The sequence below is a fragment of the Myotis nattereri genome (genome assembly GCF_964212035.1).
Source record: "Myotis nattereri genome assembly, chromosome: 9".
Lineage (NCBI taxonomy): Eukaryota > Metazoa > Chordata > Mammalia > Chiroptera > Vespertilionidae > Myotis > Myotis nattereri.
In genome coordinates, this window is record NC_138084.1 from 17,339,654 (window position 1) to 17,356,153 (window position 16,500).

Here is a 16,500-nt window from a genome sequence, read left to right on the forward strand (position 1 = left end):
ACACAACACACTGAGTCCACCCAAGGGGTCCTGCTCACACGGGTCCCGGCAGACGCTCTGTGTCCCACTGGCCGCGTGGGGTCACCTTGCCGAACTGTACCCCATTCCGGACGCGTGAAGCCTCCTCCCTCACACTGACCTGGCTGCTCACCTGGCGCTCCATGGGCCTGCGGCCCTCGCCAGCTGTGTGACCTTCAACAAAGTATTTGACCTCTGTGAGCTTCTGTTTCCCAGTCTGTACCCTGGGGTGATATTGGGCCCCGCGTCCCAAGGCTGACATGTAATAAATGGCCACAGTTATCACCACCACCACCGGGGGCATAACCCAAGGATTATGAGTTTAAGCCTCACTGAGGCTTTTTTTAAAAACCATTTGCCAGGTGTGGAGAGTTTTGCAATGATTTATTTCCCTAATAAGAACTGAGGACTCATTCTGTCCACAGCTCTAACTCCAGGCTGATCCCTGTGTCCTCACATCCCCAGCATCTGAGCACTGGGTGTCCTTAGAAAATGCCGATACATAAATGGGAAAAGGAGAGATCATGGGGGTGGGAGTGGGGGTGGGGGGGGGCAGACAATCCATTTTAAAAGAAACTCTTTGTGCTGCAAGTTTCTTGAGGAAGCTGATGGGACAGAGGTGTGAGAAGGGAGAGGTGCTTACAGGGTGGGTAATGTACACAGGTCTGATGGCTTCGACTCTCAAGGCAGCACCTGGCGGCACTAATCCAGGCTGACGGTCTCCAGGGGTCAGACCCCCCAGGTGCCTTTTGGGGCCAGGGCTGGGGTCCTGGTGGGAGGCGAAGCAGGGATGTGGGTTGGGCCTGGAGGAGGAGGGAGTGGGAGGTGAGGCGCGCCTGGCCCACCACAGTCCTGCCCTGGCCCCTGGGAGCTTCCCTCCCTGTGTCCGGGCCGGGTGAGGGGTTAATGCTATGGCCAGCAGGGAGGCCTGGTGGGCCCAGCGGGTCGGGTCACTCGCCGGGGCTCAGTGGGGCGGGTGGCGCCGCTCGGCCATGGCCCCGCGGCCCAGCACCTCCCCGCTGAACTGGTAGGTCAGCTTCTTCTTGACCTTCTTGACCTCGCCCGTCTTGCCGTAGTTGCGCAGGGCGCGGGCCATCTTCTGGTAGGTCATCTTCTTCCGGTTGCCCTTCTGGATGCCCCAGCGGTGCGCCAGCGCCTCCTTGTGCTTGGACGAGAACTGGAAGGTGCCCTTGTCCTTGTCCACCCACCAGATGCTGTCCTTCATGTCCCCACTGCGAAGCAGGTCGAGCAGGAACTGGTACAGGCGGATCTTCTTCTTGCTGCCTGTGGGCGGGGGGTGGTCAGCGCCCCAGCACGGGACCCGTGCCCACCACCCAGAAAGGGGCCCCTGGGAGTTCTATGTGGGGAAGGACGGGATTCGGGGAGGCCCACAGGGGAACCAGCTCCCCCACCCTATGCCTGGCACACACACTCCCACTCCCACCCACTCCCACACAGCACAGAGGGGTGCAGATGCACACACACCCGTCCACGCCCAGGCACAGAGCAGCTGCGTACTCAGCTCTCATGCACACGTGCTCACAGACACACACACACACACACACACACACACACAGATACAGACGGTCACAGATGCTCCCACAAGATACACAGGAACACACACACTGGCAAATGTTCACACACTCAGCTCTGCGGTATGACTCGCAGTCAGCCTCGGCTGGAGTGGGCATGGGGCAGATATGGCCAGAATGGGGCTGGGGCGGGGCCCCCTACCTGTTTCCCCGTGCAGGAGGCCCGGCCCTGGCTCCAGGCCATCGGCCTCCCCATCGGACACCTCCAGTGGGGGACTCTGCCGCTCGCCCTCCTCCTCATCCGTGCTGGGCTGGGCCGGGGACAGGGAGGGGTACGGGAGGCACATGCGGGGTAGGTAGGAGACCTGGAAAGAGAGCTGAGGTCAGGGAGGGACATCGGGAGCTCAGGGCTGCAAGGCAGGGGTCACGGAGTGAGAGAAGTGCTGAGGGCGGGAGGCCAGCAGGGCCCAGAGAGGTTTGGAAGAAGGTTGGGGACAGTGGCGGTCAATCAGGTTACAGGCAGGGTCACCGCACACCGGGCGCAGGTCGGGAAATCCCGTCCAGCTGGACCCCCTGGTTCAGGGCTCAGTGACCCAGGAAAGGGGCCCTTTTTTCTCACACACACGAAGGTACCGTGTGGACTAGCAGTGGCCTGGGCAAGAAGTGGGGGTGCAGAGCGCCCGAGTGAACGATGATGAGTGAGTGAAAGCGCCGTGGAGGGCAGTGAGGGGAGGCAGAGGTTAGTGGAGGTCACTGACGGGGATTAGGGCTGGGGGGCTGACGAGGGTCAGGAAGCAGGGCCAGTGAGGAGAGGGAGGGCCAGTAGGGGTCCGCACAGGTCAGTGACATGGATGCCAGGTCCCTCGGGGCCCAGTGAACGAGGGTTGCAGCCAGTGAGGGTCAGGGAGGCCTCTGACAAGGCCGTCAGGGTCGAGTGGATCAGTGTGTGGTGGGCGGGCGGGGAATTATCTGGACTCTGTCCATCGTGGGAGAGAGGAGATAAGGGGCGTGGGGTCATGAGGTCAGCCGAGGGCCAGGAGGAGCCGTTGGGGCTCCGGCCGCCGTTGGCACTGTGGGGCAGGAAGCCGAGTTGAGTAAGAGCCTGTGTCAGCTTCCTGTGAAGCTGGGCCTCCCCACCAGCCTCGGGCGCCTGCGGGGGTCAGGCCGCACGCACCTGGTGGCCGAGGCCGGCGTGGGCGGGCGCCATGGGGGTGTCCAGCACGTGCATCTGCTCCAGCTCCATGTGGCGGTAGAGCTGCTGCAGCTGCGGGGGCTGCACGCTCTGCAGCTCCGTGAAGTGGTTCTCCGCAAAGCTCTCGAACTCGCTGTGCACGTGGTGCGGGTGGAAGTCCCAGTAGTGGTCTGCGGGGCACAGCCAGGCCGCCGGCGGTGAGCCGGGTGGGCCCGGCAGGAAAAGGTCAGAATGGTTTAACAAATAAGAATGCCAGGCCGGCCCGGCCGGGTAGCTCCGCTGGTTAGAGCACCATCCCCATATGCCAAGGTTGTGGGTTCAATCCCCAGTCAGGGCACATACGAGAAGCAACCAATGAATGCATAGATAAGTGGAACAAGTCAATATTTCTCTCTCTCTTTCCCTTGCTTTCTCTCTCTACAAATAATCAATATCCCTGGCCAATGTGGCTCAGGTGGTTGAACATTGTCCCGTGTACCCAAAGGTCGCTGGTTTGATTCCTGGTCAGGGCACATGCCCAGTTGTGGGTTCAGTCCCTGGTCAGGGTGTGTGTGGGAGGCAACCAATCGATGTCTTCGATGTTTCTCTCTCACAAATAGATGTTTCTCTTCACATTGATGTTTCTCTCTCTCTCTCTCTCTCTCTCTCTCTCTCTCTCTCTCTCTCTCTCCCCCTCCCTCTCCCTTCCTCTCTCTCTCAAAAAAAAATCAATAAAAACATTTTTAACCAATAAAAAGAATGCCAGGTCTTATGGGGCAATTACCACGGGCCAGGCTGAGCTACAAGCGACATCAGCCATCTAACCACCAGCTTGTATTTGACAATCGCACTTTATAGATGAGGACCCTGAGGCTTGGAGAGGCTACACGCACAGCGTGCCCATGGTCAAGCGCCTTGTCTCGGGCAGAGCCAGGACCCAGGGCTGAAGCGAAGTCTGCATTCTCAACCACACTTCTCTCCTGCCTCCCCGGGCGGCCACAGGGACACAGGCTTTGAGCCAGAGTCTGCATCTTGGTTCTGACATGTAATTCCTGTGTGGGCTCAGGCATGGACCTTTCTGGCCTCAGTTGACTCACCTCTAAAAGGGGGATAATAGTTGTCAGGAGATTACCCATGAGTTCACATTTGTAAAACGCCCGGCTCCCGAGGAGGCTGGGAGTTAAGACCTCCCAGTGGTTCCTGAGCCGACTGGCTGCCCACAGTCACATGCACCCAGCCTTGTCACATGGCCAAGGTGTGTCACTGCAGAGTCACAGGGCTGGCATTCTTCACATGCAGAACCACTCCGGACTCACGGTGCTGCCCCTGCAAAGCCAAGCCCTCGGGCAGCTGTATCTGTGTTCCTGCGAGGTTACTAGGAGCTGAGGCTTTCCTGGAAACTCCCCCACGGCTGCTTTCAGTCTGCGGCGGGGTGGACTCGAGTTTGGGGAACAGTCACATGCCACTGGCAGCCCTGTTTTGGGACTCATACAGGTCTTCACCATGGTTCCTCTGGGCACCTTTTCCAAGAACAAAAACTGCCGCATGTCTGAGGATTTCCTGGGTACATTTCGGGGTCCAGAAGAAGGTGTGGTGATAGAGCGACAAGAGGGATTTTCTCATAGGGTGTGTGGGACGCTAGGCTAGGGCAGCGTCTCTGGGACAAGCACAAGGCCCTGCAGGGGGACCACCGCCGGCCCAGGTGCGCCTGTGTGTGTGATGTGTGCCTGCCTGCCTGTCGGTTTGTCTCCCTCGTTCTTGTTCTCTCTCGCGCAAGCATATACCCACTCACGCATCCCTGAGAAATGGCATGTGTTTGGGGGCTCTGTGGTGGCTTTGCCATGTGACCCTGAGCCTCTCATTCCCCATGCTACACGCGGGAGACCCGGCTGGGTAGTTAACTGGCGTCCCATTCACGTGTGAACTCATTCCTCCGTCCAGACTCCCACCTCTATGAGGCCGCATAACATAGAGGGGAGACATACATGATCCGGGAGTCAGCAGACCTGGGTTCAAATTCTGACTCTGCCATTTACCACTGTGTGACATGCTCAGGTCTCTGCACCTCCCCAAGCCTCAGTCTCCTCACCTGTAAGATGGGGCTAATCATTACACCCACCTCCTAGGCTTGTGGTGAGGATTAAATGAGCCTGCAAAGTGCTTCGACCAGAACCTGGCACACACAAACCTCTATTATTATCACTACTGTTACTAGTTTATTTAAAGAGCCCAGATTAGCACTTGAGCAAAAGGCAGGTGCTTCAATATATATATTTATTTCGTCCTCTTCCCTCTGCTCCTGTCACCTTAGTCAATGGCCCTGAGAAAAGGTTTTAGGGGCCCCCGCTGTCACGCCCCCCAGAGGCTGGAGTGGGGCCCCAGCACGACCCAGGGTGGCAGTGACTGCTTTTATTCAGCTCCGCATTCCCCGTGCCTGGACCCAGCAGGCACTCGGCAAACGTTTCCTGAATGTGTGAATGAATCCTATTCTCTTAAGAACTCTCTGACTTTCCTCCACAAAATTACTAAACCCAACGGGAAGACAAAACAACACTGCATTTGCACGTTCACCTCGCTGTGAGTTAGGGAGATCCAGAAAGTACTGGAGCTGTAAATCCCCCTCTGGCCCCGCTCCTGGCCCTCCCCATTTCTGCCTTCTGCTGCCCGAGGTGAAGATGCATTCACTCTGGTGGTCCCAGCCTGAGGCCAGCATTTCCCAAAGCAGGTCACAGTCGACCTTCATCCAAACCTCCCTGTGTATGACTCCACGGGACTGAACTCCTACCACTCCTACCAGGGGGACAGACTTTACTGACTGCTCTTACCCACCTGGTCTACCATCATCCACCCCTCATCCATCATCCATTCTTCATCCAACCATTATCTATCCATGATCCATCCACCCATCCAAACATCCATCCATCTGTCATTCAAACATCCATGCATCCATGCATCCTCCCATTATCCATCTGTCATCCATCCAGTCAGCAATAACCCATTCATCTAAATCTTTCATTTCCTCCCTCTAAACCAGCTCCCAATCTGGGACCAAAGTCCTATCCACACATCCCTATTCTTACTCAGGTTTTTGGTTGCAGTAATACCTGTATGTAACCAGGACAAACAAAACAAAACAAAAAAAGGAAATTTAAAACAACCCCACACACAAAAAACTCAAGCCTTAAGTGTCATTTAGTTGACCTTATCTCCTCAGAAGAGAAATCCCAGCCTGAAGCCAGGGCTCCCCCAGGGGAGCAGAAGTAAGAGCAAGACAGAGGAGGGAGATGAGGAATTAAGAAAGCAGGAGCTGAGAAGCAACCTTCTCAGTAAATCACAGATCACTGGGCTCATGAAGGCCAGCCTCCTGCAAATTCTTCAGAGATGGCTTAGAGTAGAGAGCTCCAGGCCCCATGCTACTTGTCACTCTCTCCCTGGGATCTTAGTTATTAGGCTTCAGCTATTTCCCGTGTTGCAAAGACAAATCTGAAAGGACCTGAATCGTAGTCACCCCACAGCACCTAGCAATGTGCTTGAGGTTTCACGATGCTTCCATAGAGCTATTGGATGGATAAGTCAGTGGGAGATGGATGGAGGGTTTGGTAGGTGGAGGGAAGGACGATTGGAAAGGTGAATGAGTGGATGATGAAATCGATGCATGAATAAACACGTTATGGTTAGTGCTATGAAAGAGCATACGGGAAGATGGATGGATGGATGGATGGATGGATGGATGGATGGAGAGAAGGAGTCATACTTGGAACTCTGTTTCCTTTACCAACCCCATCACAAATAGCAAATCCTATCAAACCCAGGAGGGCAGCTATCATCCCAAAACAGAAAATGACTAGTGTTGGTGAGGATGTGGAGAAACTGGAACACTTGTGCGCTGCTGGTGGGAATGTGCAATGACACAGCCACTGTGGAAAACAGTATGATGGTTCCTCGAAAAGATAAAAATACAATTACCATGTGATGCAGAAGTTCCACTTCTGAATATAACTCCAACAGAACTTGGAAGCAGGGATTGGGAGCAGTGTTTGTACCCCCATGTTCACAGCAGCATTATCCACAATAGCTAAAGCAACCCAGGTGCCCACGACAGAGGAATGGATAAGCCAAATGGAGTACATATAGGCAGTGGAATAGCATTCAGCCCTGAAAAGGAAAGAAATTCTGACACAGGCTGCAGCATGGACATTGAGGACGTTATGCTGAATGACATAAGCCAGACACGAGAGGAGAAATACTGTATGATTTCACTCATATGTGGTACCTCATGTAGAGAAACAGAAAGTGGACTGGTGGTTACCAAGGGCTGAGGGGAGGGGGAAATGGGGAGTTAGCATTTATGGGGGCAGAGTTCCAGTCTGACAAGAGGAAAGAGTTCTGGAGTGGGGTGATGGTGACAGTCGCCCAGCAGTGTGAGTGTGCATGGTGCTACTGAACTGCACACTTAAATATGGTCAGGATGATACATTTTATATTGTGTGTATTTCAGCACAATTAAAAAATAATCTAACAAACAGCGAATTCTATGAGCCCTGCCTTCAAAAATCTATCCTGAATCTATCCACTCCTGCCTGTCTCTACAGCCAGCACCCTCGTCCGAGCCCCCGTCATCTCTTGTCTGGATTATTCCAACAGTTTCCTGCCTGTGCCTGCCTCCTCTCCATCTACTCTCCACACAGCAGCCAAAGAAAGCTTCTTAAAAGCTTTTTCAGTGGACCCACTAGATATTGGGAAAAGATACTATAAACTTCCAAACAAAACTAAACCAACAAAAAATAAACAAACAATAGGTTACATTTTTTAAAAAAAAGAGGATGTGGAAAGGCATCCGGCTTCCTAAGAAAACTCTGGTAACCAGAAGACAGTAGAGAAACGCTTTCAAATTTCTTTAAAAAATATATATATATATATATGTTTGTAATTGATTTCAGAGAGGAAGGGAGAGATAGAAACATCAATGACGAGAGAATCACTGATTGGCTTCCCCCTACTGGGGGGGATCATGCCCTCAACCCGGGCATGTGCCCTTGGCCAGAATCGAACCCAGGATGCTTTCATCCACAGGCCAACTCTCTATCCACTGAGCCAAACCGGCTAGGGCAGGCTTTCAAATTTCTAAGGAGAAAAAATGATTTTTAACCCAGATTTCTATACACAGCTGCGCTGTCATTAATCAAGTGAAAGCACAGATTAAAGATTCGAGGTAAAACAAACAACCACAAAACCTTGCCCACCCCCTTCTTAGGAAACTAGACTGATACGATGAGCAAATCCTTATAGAATAACATTCACTGTCCTGAGCGTTTTACATACAATGACTCAATCTTCACAGCAACCCCGTGAAGTAGAAGAGAAAGTTGAGGCGCAGAGAGGTGAAGTATCCTGCCCAGGGTCACCCCAGAGAGTGATGGAGAGGTGGGGTGTGCCCCCCAGCAACCTAGTCCCAGAATGAGGGCTCTTCTCTCCTCGCTGCACTGCCCCTGAGAAACACGGGGAGGAGAACATACAGGCAAAGTACGCCAGGGGGCTCAGCCGTAATAGTCACATGGTCATAATAGTGGGAAATTCAGATACATTCAACAGAAGTTACTGCACAGGGAAAGGCAACTACTGTATGATCTCACTTACACGCGGAATCTTAAAAACAAACAAACAAACAAACAAAAAACAACTCATAGAAACAGAGATCAGATTTGTGGTTGCCAGAGGCAGGGGATGGGGTGGTGGGTGGGGAATTGACGGAAGGTGGTCAAAGGCATACACTTCCAGTTATAAGAGGAGTAAGTCCTGGGGATGTAATGTACAACATGATGACTACAGTTGACACTGATGTATGGGATGTTTAAAGTTGCTAGAAGTCCTCATCACAAGGAAAAAAATTTGTTGTGACTATACAAGGTGATGACGTTAATTAAACTAATGCTAATCAAGTTTATATATATAATATATATAAGCATAAATATGCATGAGGTCATTATGCTGTATACCTTAAATATATACAGTGTTATATGTCAATTAATTAACAAAACTAGAAAAAAAAGAAAAAGTTGCTATACACTTATCTTGGTATGTGTGGAGAAGTGTGTGTGTGTGTATTGTGAATGACTAGAAAGCCAACTTCTCATCTTTTTTTGAAAAAACATATTTGATCGATTTCTTACAGAGAGGAAGGGAGAGGGATAAACAGTTAGAAACACTGATCAGCTGCCTCCTGCACACCCCCTACTGGGGATGTGCCTGCAACCAAGGTACATGCCCTTGGCCGGAATCAAACCTGGGACCCTTCAGTCCGCAGGCCGACGCTCCATCCACTGAGCCAAACCGGTTAGGGCAACTTCTCATCTTTTATAGTACAGGTGAATAGATCAAGCTAGATTCAGCTCTATCTAACATATAGGAAGCATTCAATAAATGTTTGTAAATGAACACAGGAATATTGTTCTGTGTTCTATTTCAAATCTGCATGCATACATGTACATAGCACTGTAATAGACTGGAAAATGATTTTTTAAAATGATTTTTAGAGAGAGGAAGGGAGAGGGAGAGAAACATCGATGTGAACGTGAAACACAGCTGCCTCCTGCACGCCCCCTACTGGGGATCAAGCCTGAAACCCGGGCATGTGCCCTGACCAGGAATTGAACCGGCAATCTTTCAGTGCACAGGATGATGTGCAACCAATGGAGCCACACCGGCCAGGGCTGGAAAAATTATCTTTAATCTGTTTCTGATATGCTATGGAGGTCATGAAGGAATGTCTACAAGTTTAAGTAAAAAAATGGTAAATAGCAGAGCAGTTTGATAGCACAATTCCATTTTTGAATGAATAGACTACACACATGTATAGCAAATATTTACAAACATACAGAATTATATATGTAGAATAAAACGTCTGTGAGTATGGACTGAGGATGCTATCAGTGGGGAGTAAGATTGGGAAGAGAGAAATATTTTACTTGATATACTGTTATACTTTTCATTTTTTTAGATTTTTGCAATGAGTAATTGTTATTTTAATAATTCAAACGTTAAAATTTATTTAGAATTTCGCCAAACACACACACACACACACACAGAAGGTTATTCAGATCATGTCATTTTCCTACTCAAAACCTCCAATGGCTGTATTTTTGTAGGATAAAATTCAAACTCCCACCCTGGCGCTCAGGCCCTGTGCAGTCTGCCCCCTGCAGACCCTGCCTACCTTTTATCTCCACCCCCCACCCCCCACCCGGTGCTCACAGCCACTCTGGCCCTTTGCCCGGGACGCCCAGCCCCCACCTGCCTTTGCACCCACCTTCCTTCTCTTCACCCAGGTGTCACTCAACACTCACTTCCTCGGGGGCCCTCCCTGACCACCCAGGTTACAGTAGCCCAGCGTAGAGGTGCCACATGCATCGCTCTGCTCTTCATGGAACTTAGGACTCCGTGTCTGCTTATCTGCTGGCTGACTGTCTCCCTCCCTGGAATACAGCTCCATGGGAGGAGCGGCCTTGTCTATCTCACTCCCTGGAGCCTCCAGTGCCTAGAACAGTGTCTGGTGCGTGGGTACAATCAGAGGCTATTGGGTGGGTGTGTGGACAAGTGGGTGGGACAGTAAGTGTTGGGTGACTGGGCTGGTTGATCTGTCCCAGGACCCTCTGTACTCCTCCTGCTCTCCAGCTGCCTGGGGGACGCAGCAAAGCTACCCTACGTGTCCTGGAAGTTTACTGGGCCTGGTGCTCAGTACATGAGCTCACATATTCACCTGCATCACCTTGTTTAATCGTCACAACTCCATGCGGTATTTTCATGCTCCCAGTTTTATAAATGAGGAAACAGGGCTCAGAGATGGAGCCACTTTCTCCAAGGTGACACACTGAGTGATGGGCCCTGGACGAGACTCGGGCCGGCCCGGTGCCTTTTCACTGAGCCTCACTGCCTAACACCTAGGCCAGTGGTCGGCAAACTCATTAGTCAACAGAGCCAAATATCAACAGTACGACGATTGAAATTTCTTTTGAGAGCCAGATTTTTTAAACTTAAACTATATAGGTAGGTACACTGTTATTAACTTAATTAGGGAACTCCTAAGGCTTAGGAAGAGCCACACTCAAGGGGCCAAAGAGCCGCATGTGGCTCGCGAGCCGCAGTTTGCCGACCACTGACCTAGACCAAGGAACATGTAGGAACTCGGGGAGGGTGTGGGGCTGTCTCTCTCTTGAGCCTTCAGACAAGACCTTCCCACAGGTATCAGGAAGGGCCAGGTCAGATGCCTGGAGGAGGGGGCGCTGGGGCACTGGGCACGTGGGGACATGGGGACGTGGGCACGTGGGCACGTGGGGACGTGGAGGAATCTCTGAAGACACTGGGCCTTCATGACCCACACAGGGTGCGCAGGCATCGAACCGGGAGTCACTTCCCAGATATAAGGGATCGGGCAGGGCACTGAGCCAGGTAGGAACAGGCTTTGTCTAAAGCACTCCCTCCATCAGCCCAGCCCCAGGCCTAGCTCATTTCTAAATATATGAACAGCACCCCCATATTACCCATTAAAGGAGGGAAAACCCAAAGGAAATGCACCCAAACCCAGTGAAACTGAGAGGGGGTCAGGCCCGAGGCAAAAGCATCCCTAAGGCTGGAAGCCGCCCCAGGCAGCCCTGAGCTCGCCTGGACCCGAGCTGTCCTGCGGCCTGGAGCCACCAGGGGGCGCCAGTCCTCAAGCCCAGAGGAACCTCCTCGGTCCTGACTCACCGAGACCCATCCTGCTGGGGGAGCTGGGGGTAGAGCTGAATGAAGGAGACGTTCTCTCTAGATTGCCTGGCTTTTCCACAGGGAGGATGCATTTCTTACAGAATTATCAATAAGTTTAAAAGGATGAAGAAGGATATTTTAAAGCCTTTCCCGCCCTGGGGTTCTGAAAGAAGCCTGTGTGTCCCCTGAAGTGGTCTTGAGACACATCCACCCCCTCCTCCCCCGACATGGCTCCCAGGGATGGTCTTTCTGATAGTTTCCAGGTGTGGGTTCCGGGTGAGCTGTTCACCAGGTTTGGCATCAGATACGAGAGCCCTAAGTAAGGACTGGCCGCATGTGGCACCCCTGGGTGTGGCCACCAGGGTAAGGCCGCCCTCAATGTGCCTGCAGAATGGAGCTACCCGTGTGACTGGCCCCCAGGGGTGGCCTTCAAGTGTGGAACCTTGCTCAGCTGTGACACCCAGTGGGCCTCTCCCTCTGGGGCTGCAGACACCCTCGTGTCCGGCCTGCCCAGGTCTCAGAACCCCAATGAGGACCCATTCACTAGGATCCCTCACCTTTGGTTCCGGAGTGTCCCCATCAATAGGCCAAGACCCACTCATTCCCCAGCACCTAATGCCTCTCTCTCCTCCCCTGAATTTGCTCCAGGATCAAGGCTGGGCCTTGGGGAGGAGGGGGCAGTACATCCTGACAGAAGGACACCCTAGCCCAGGCTCCATTCTCACCCCACCCCAGCAAAGGGGGGGGCTTCAGCCCCTGCTGAATAAGGGGACCCTCAGAGCCTCCGTTAGCCCAGCAATTGTCAAATTGGGGTTACTCGGTCCCTCGGGGAACATTCCGCAATGTGTGGAGACACTTTTGGTTGCGTGACTGGTGGTCCTACTGGTATCTATGGGTAGAAGCGAGGGGCACCACTCACTATACAACAGTGAGCAGACAGGCCTCACAACAGAGCATTATCCAGTCCCAGGTGCCAATAGGGGTTAAGAAACGCTGCTAGCTACACGCAGCAGGGCGTGGGCCTGCGCCAACAGCTCGGGGTGAGGGGGCGGCAGGAACAGAGGAGGAGGGAGAAACTGGGGGGAGGGGAGAGTGGAAAAGCACTGGACCCGGAGCAGACGGACCTGGGCTCCCCTGACCAGCTGTGCGACCTTGTCCTAATCACCCAGCCTCCTAAGCCTGTCTCCTTGTTTGTAAAAAGACCACAAGGATTGGACAAGATAAACGAAGCTGGCTCGTGCCTTGGGCACCGTAGATGCTCAGTCCATGGAGGCTGGGGTGTGGGTGTGGGTGTGGGTGTGGAGTGGGGCTTTTAGGAACTAGCATGGTCCAATTCTCAGAATTCCAAAGAGGTCCTGGGAGCCATTTCTTCTTTTTCTCTCTCCAGACCCCGGGAGTCACTCCGCGCCCAGGCGGGGCTGGGGCAGTGGGCAGGGGGCCCTGTACTCACCACTGTGGCTCTCTCCATCACTGCTGAGATAGGGGTAGTATTCATGCGTTTGGCGTTGGTACAGCTCTGTGTCATAGGGAACCAGGTCTTCCGATGGCTGCTGGGAAAGGAGGATGTCAGCGCGCACACAGGTGGGGAGACCCCAGCCAGGCCTGCAGCCCCCCAGGATGTAGGGTCCACACCGTCCTCCCAGAAAGAGCAGCTGCATCAGGCCTCTCTCTGCTGGGGACTAGGGGCGGCCACAGAGAGTGGGAGCAGGGACCCAGGAGTGACAGGGACCCTGGAGGTCAGAGGTCAAAAGAAGACAAATGCTGAGGGGAGAGGACTGCCTCCCTTCACCCCCCAGCCCCTCCTCTTCACAAGCACCACACACTCACACTCACACTCACACTCACACTCACACCCGAGTGTCCCAATCTCACAAATCTGCCCTCTGACACTCACACTGATGCACCTACAGCCCCCAAACGTACGCATCGTCCCTATGACACACTCACACACAGCAACTCATGCCCGCAGGTCCCCGCGCACTCGCCCTCACACTCACTCTGAAGGTCACTCGCAGCCACATGCACTGTGGCCATGCACACACACACACACACACACACACACACACTTACGCTCACCCTGGAGGCCCACACAGTCCCCGGATTCACACAGGTAGCCATATCCTTGCCTTCAAGCACCTTAAACTCACCTTCGTACCTATGTCCTCCCATAATCACTCACATTCCACTTGCACACTTGTCCTCACCGTTGTCCTCCTGCCAGCCTCCCCAGCCCCCAGCCAACCCCCATTCTCTCACTCCCTGTGCCCAGGCCCAGGCAGGCGTACTCAGGGCCACCGTGGTCTCCAGTGGCTGCCCAGCTGATGGATTTCACAGTCTCACTCAGGCAGGTTCTGGGGGCCATGAGATGGCCAAGCCTTGATCCTCTCACTGCCCCTCAGCCATGCTCCTCCGACACCCTCCCTGGGATCCTCCTTCCCCTCCTCCTCTCCCTCCTCCCCTACCCCCACCCTCCCTTCTCCTCCCCCCCATCTTCCCTCTCCTCCTCCCCACTCCCTGGCACAGGCACAGGGACATGCACACCCACAGTCTTCCCAGCAGTCACCAGGCCTCTCCCCAGCCCGACGCGTGTGCCCAAGGATTGCACAACAGTCACTCTGGCCCTCAGGGCTAGGGTTGGGGGTCAGGGCTGCCTTGGGAGCCTGCCTTCCCTCCCAGGAGCACTCAGTCGCCCCTGGACGGGGAGAGGGGTGAAGGTTAGGTGTGGGAGTCTGAGATGTGCCTCCAGCCCCTCTATCTGGAGCTTAGGGATTGGAGTTCAAGGGTCAAAGACAGGGTGGCCAAGCCCCTGAGCCCATCACCTTCTTGAGACAGAACTGACTCTTCCTGGGGCCACCTCCATCCTCCCCTGCCTCCCCCACCTCCTTGGTCCCAGGGGGAAGGGAGGGACAGGGCCAGGTCAGGGGGCTAGCTGGCTGGTGCTGTCAGGCCAGGCCCAGTGGGGAGCCGGGAGCCCAGCACTGGGTCGTCAGGCAGCTGGGCAGCAGGGTGTCAGGGCTGTGGTGCCTCCCTGGGGCTCTGAGGCCCCACTGGGGTGGGCGGCTGGGGTAGGTGAGGGGAGGGGGCTGCCTTTAGGCCGGGAAAGCTGAGTCAGGTGGGCAGGCCCTGCCAAGCCCTTCCCGGGGCTCCCCACCCTTGCTGCGTGGAGATGGAGTGAGAAAAAGGAAAGGGACCCTTTCAGAGGAGCCCAAGTCTGACACCCGCCTGAGGCTGCCACTGTCACCCAGAGCAGGAGCAGGGGGGTGCCCCAGCCTGCTACCCTGAACCTCCTGGGGTCCCCTGGTACTGCTTTTTTACCTCGTCTGTGTCTGTCCCAGCCTCAGCCCCTGCCCTAACTCCAATCCCACACTCAACCAGGTCCTACGCAGCCCCAATCTCAGCCCCAGGATGTCTCCGGCCCCAGCCTAGCCCCAGCCCTAACGGCAGCCCTAGCCTCTGCCCCACCCCTGGCCCCCGCCTCTGCCTGGCCTCTTGCGGACCTTCAGGCCCTTGGGCCCAGACCCTTCGGTCAACAACCATGTCCTCTGTGCCAGGCCGTAGGCCGAGCGCCGGGGACCCAGACTTACAGCAGCCTTCGACCCCAGGAGCTCCCAGGCCAAGGGCGAGGCCCCTGGCCCATTGCCGCCTGCTCTCAAGGCTTTACTATCCCAGTCAAGGCTTCCCCCATGCCAGTCTCCCCATCTCCTTCCCCACCACCTCTCTGCCGCCGCCCTCCCCATTCTCGGCCCAGTGCCCTGCCCTGGAGCTCAGGCCCGCCACCGAGCCCCATCTATAAATAACCGTTCAGGCCCCACCGATCACAGCCCCACAAGGGCCCAGCCTCAGCCCGCCAGGGCACGCTCTGAGGACCCAATGGCCCCCTGGCTGGTTCTCAGGCCAGAGCTCCAAGGAGGAAACGCCAACTTCCCACTGATAGCAAGCCTGGAGGGCAGCCTGCGGGCAGGCGCCCGAGGGCCACAGGTTGGGCTGGTGGAGGAGCCCCAGTACTCACAGGGGGGACGAGGGGAAACCCTTCCATTTTGCACGCCTGTAACATCCAGCCGAGCTCTGGTCCGGTCCGGTCCCCTGCCTCGGTGGGGGCCAGTGCGGAGCCCCTTGGGATGGGAAGCCCCGTCAGGGGCTGGACTGACTCGCGGGCGCAGGGCTTGGGCCTGCCCCTGAGCTACAGGCGCCCTGCGTGAGCCCCCTCCCTTGACATTGCAGGGCCAGCACAAGTTCCTGATTTTATCGAAGGGCCTGCCACTGGGAGATAGTCCCCTTGGGGTGACATCACCACCCCAGCCCGTTTGCATAAATCTCTTGCGCTACAGGAAGTCTCTGGCCGCTGGGGCAGGTGGTGCTGCAGGGGCCGGCCTGGAAGGCTGTGGGGGCCAGGCCCCCTGCCCGGAGGAAGCTGGGACTGTGAGGGGCGGCCTTGGGGGGTGGGTGGGTAGGAAGAGTGGGAGGGAGGAAGGCTAGCTCTACCACAGGGAGGCCTTTGCTGCCCCCAGGCTGTGCTGAGGCTCTAACCTGGCGGTTCTCAACCTGTGGGTCGCGACCCCTTTGGGGCTCGAATGACCCTTTCACAGGATCGCCTAAGACCATTGGAAAACACGTATATAATTACATATCGTTTTTGTGATTAATCACTATGCTTTAATTATGTTCAATTTGTAACAATGAAATTGGGGGTCACCACAACATGAGGAACTGTATTAAAGGGTCGCGGCATTAGGAAGGTTGAAAACCACTGCTCTAACCCCTAAGCCCACAAATGTTTCCTTCTCTTGAGACCCCCCAGGTGGCCAACAGTCACTTTTGTGGGGTCAGGGCTGGTAGGGTGGCCTCTTGGGGCCTCCACTTTCTGGGGTCAGCTGGCTGGTGGGGGCTGATCCAGCAGATGCCAGGCCCCCACGCCCTGGGTTCCACCCAGCCTGGCGCTGGGCTCTGGGACAGGGAGGCTTTCCACCTCCCCCATCCCAAACCCTTCCCACCAGCCCTCCTTCCTCCGAAGGTGGGTCCTGGGTTCTTACACCACCC

The 16,500-nt window shown here is 54.9% G+C and overlaps 1 protein-coding gene across 2 annotated transcripts; it reads right to left on the reverse strand.

Moving 5' to 3' along the window:
* Positions 1-382: 382 nt before the first annotated feature.
* Positions 383-15,688, reverse strand: SPI1 (Spi-1 proto-oncogene). Of its 2 annotated transcripts, XR_013996439.1 has the most exons (6): positions 15,473-15,587; positions 12,914-13,010; positions 2,725-2,912; positions 1,753-1,915; positions 891-1,302; positions 385-779 (listed from the first exon to the last, which is right to left on the reverse strand). XR_013996439.1 is itself a non-coding variant. In XM_081099701.1 (5 exons), the coding sequence occupies exons 1-5, from the start codon at positions 15,515-15,517 to the stop codon at positions 983-985; spliced, it is 813 nt and encodes a 270-aa protein (XP_080955827.1). In that variant the 5' UTR covers positions 15,518-15,688; the 3' UTR covers positions 383-982. The 2 variants fall into 2 exon arrangements, 1 of the variants encoding a protein (XP_080955827.1); XM_081099701.1 differs by having other exon boundaries at positions 383-1,302; positions 15,473-15,688.
* Between the last annotated feature and the right edge of the window lie 812 nt (positions 15,689-16,500).

Coding starts and splice junctions, on each gene's coding strand:
- SPI1 (XM_081099701.1), bottom strand. CDS start 15,517: ATGTTACAGGCGTGCAAAATGGAAGGGTTTCCCCTCGTCCCCCCT. Junction 13,011..15,472: donor GGTTTCCCCTCGTCCCCCCT/GTGAGTACTGGG, acceptor CTTTCCCAGCAG/CCATCGGAAGACCTGGTTCC. Junction 2,913..12,913: donor TGATGGAGAGAGCCACAGTG/GTGAGTACAGGG, acceptor TGTGCCCCGCAG/ACCACTACTGGGACTTCCAC.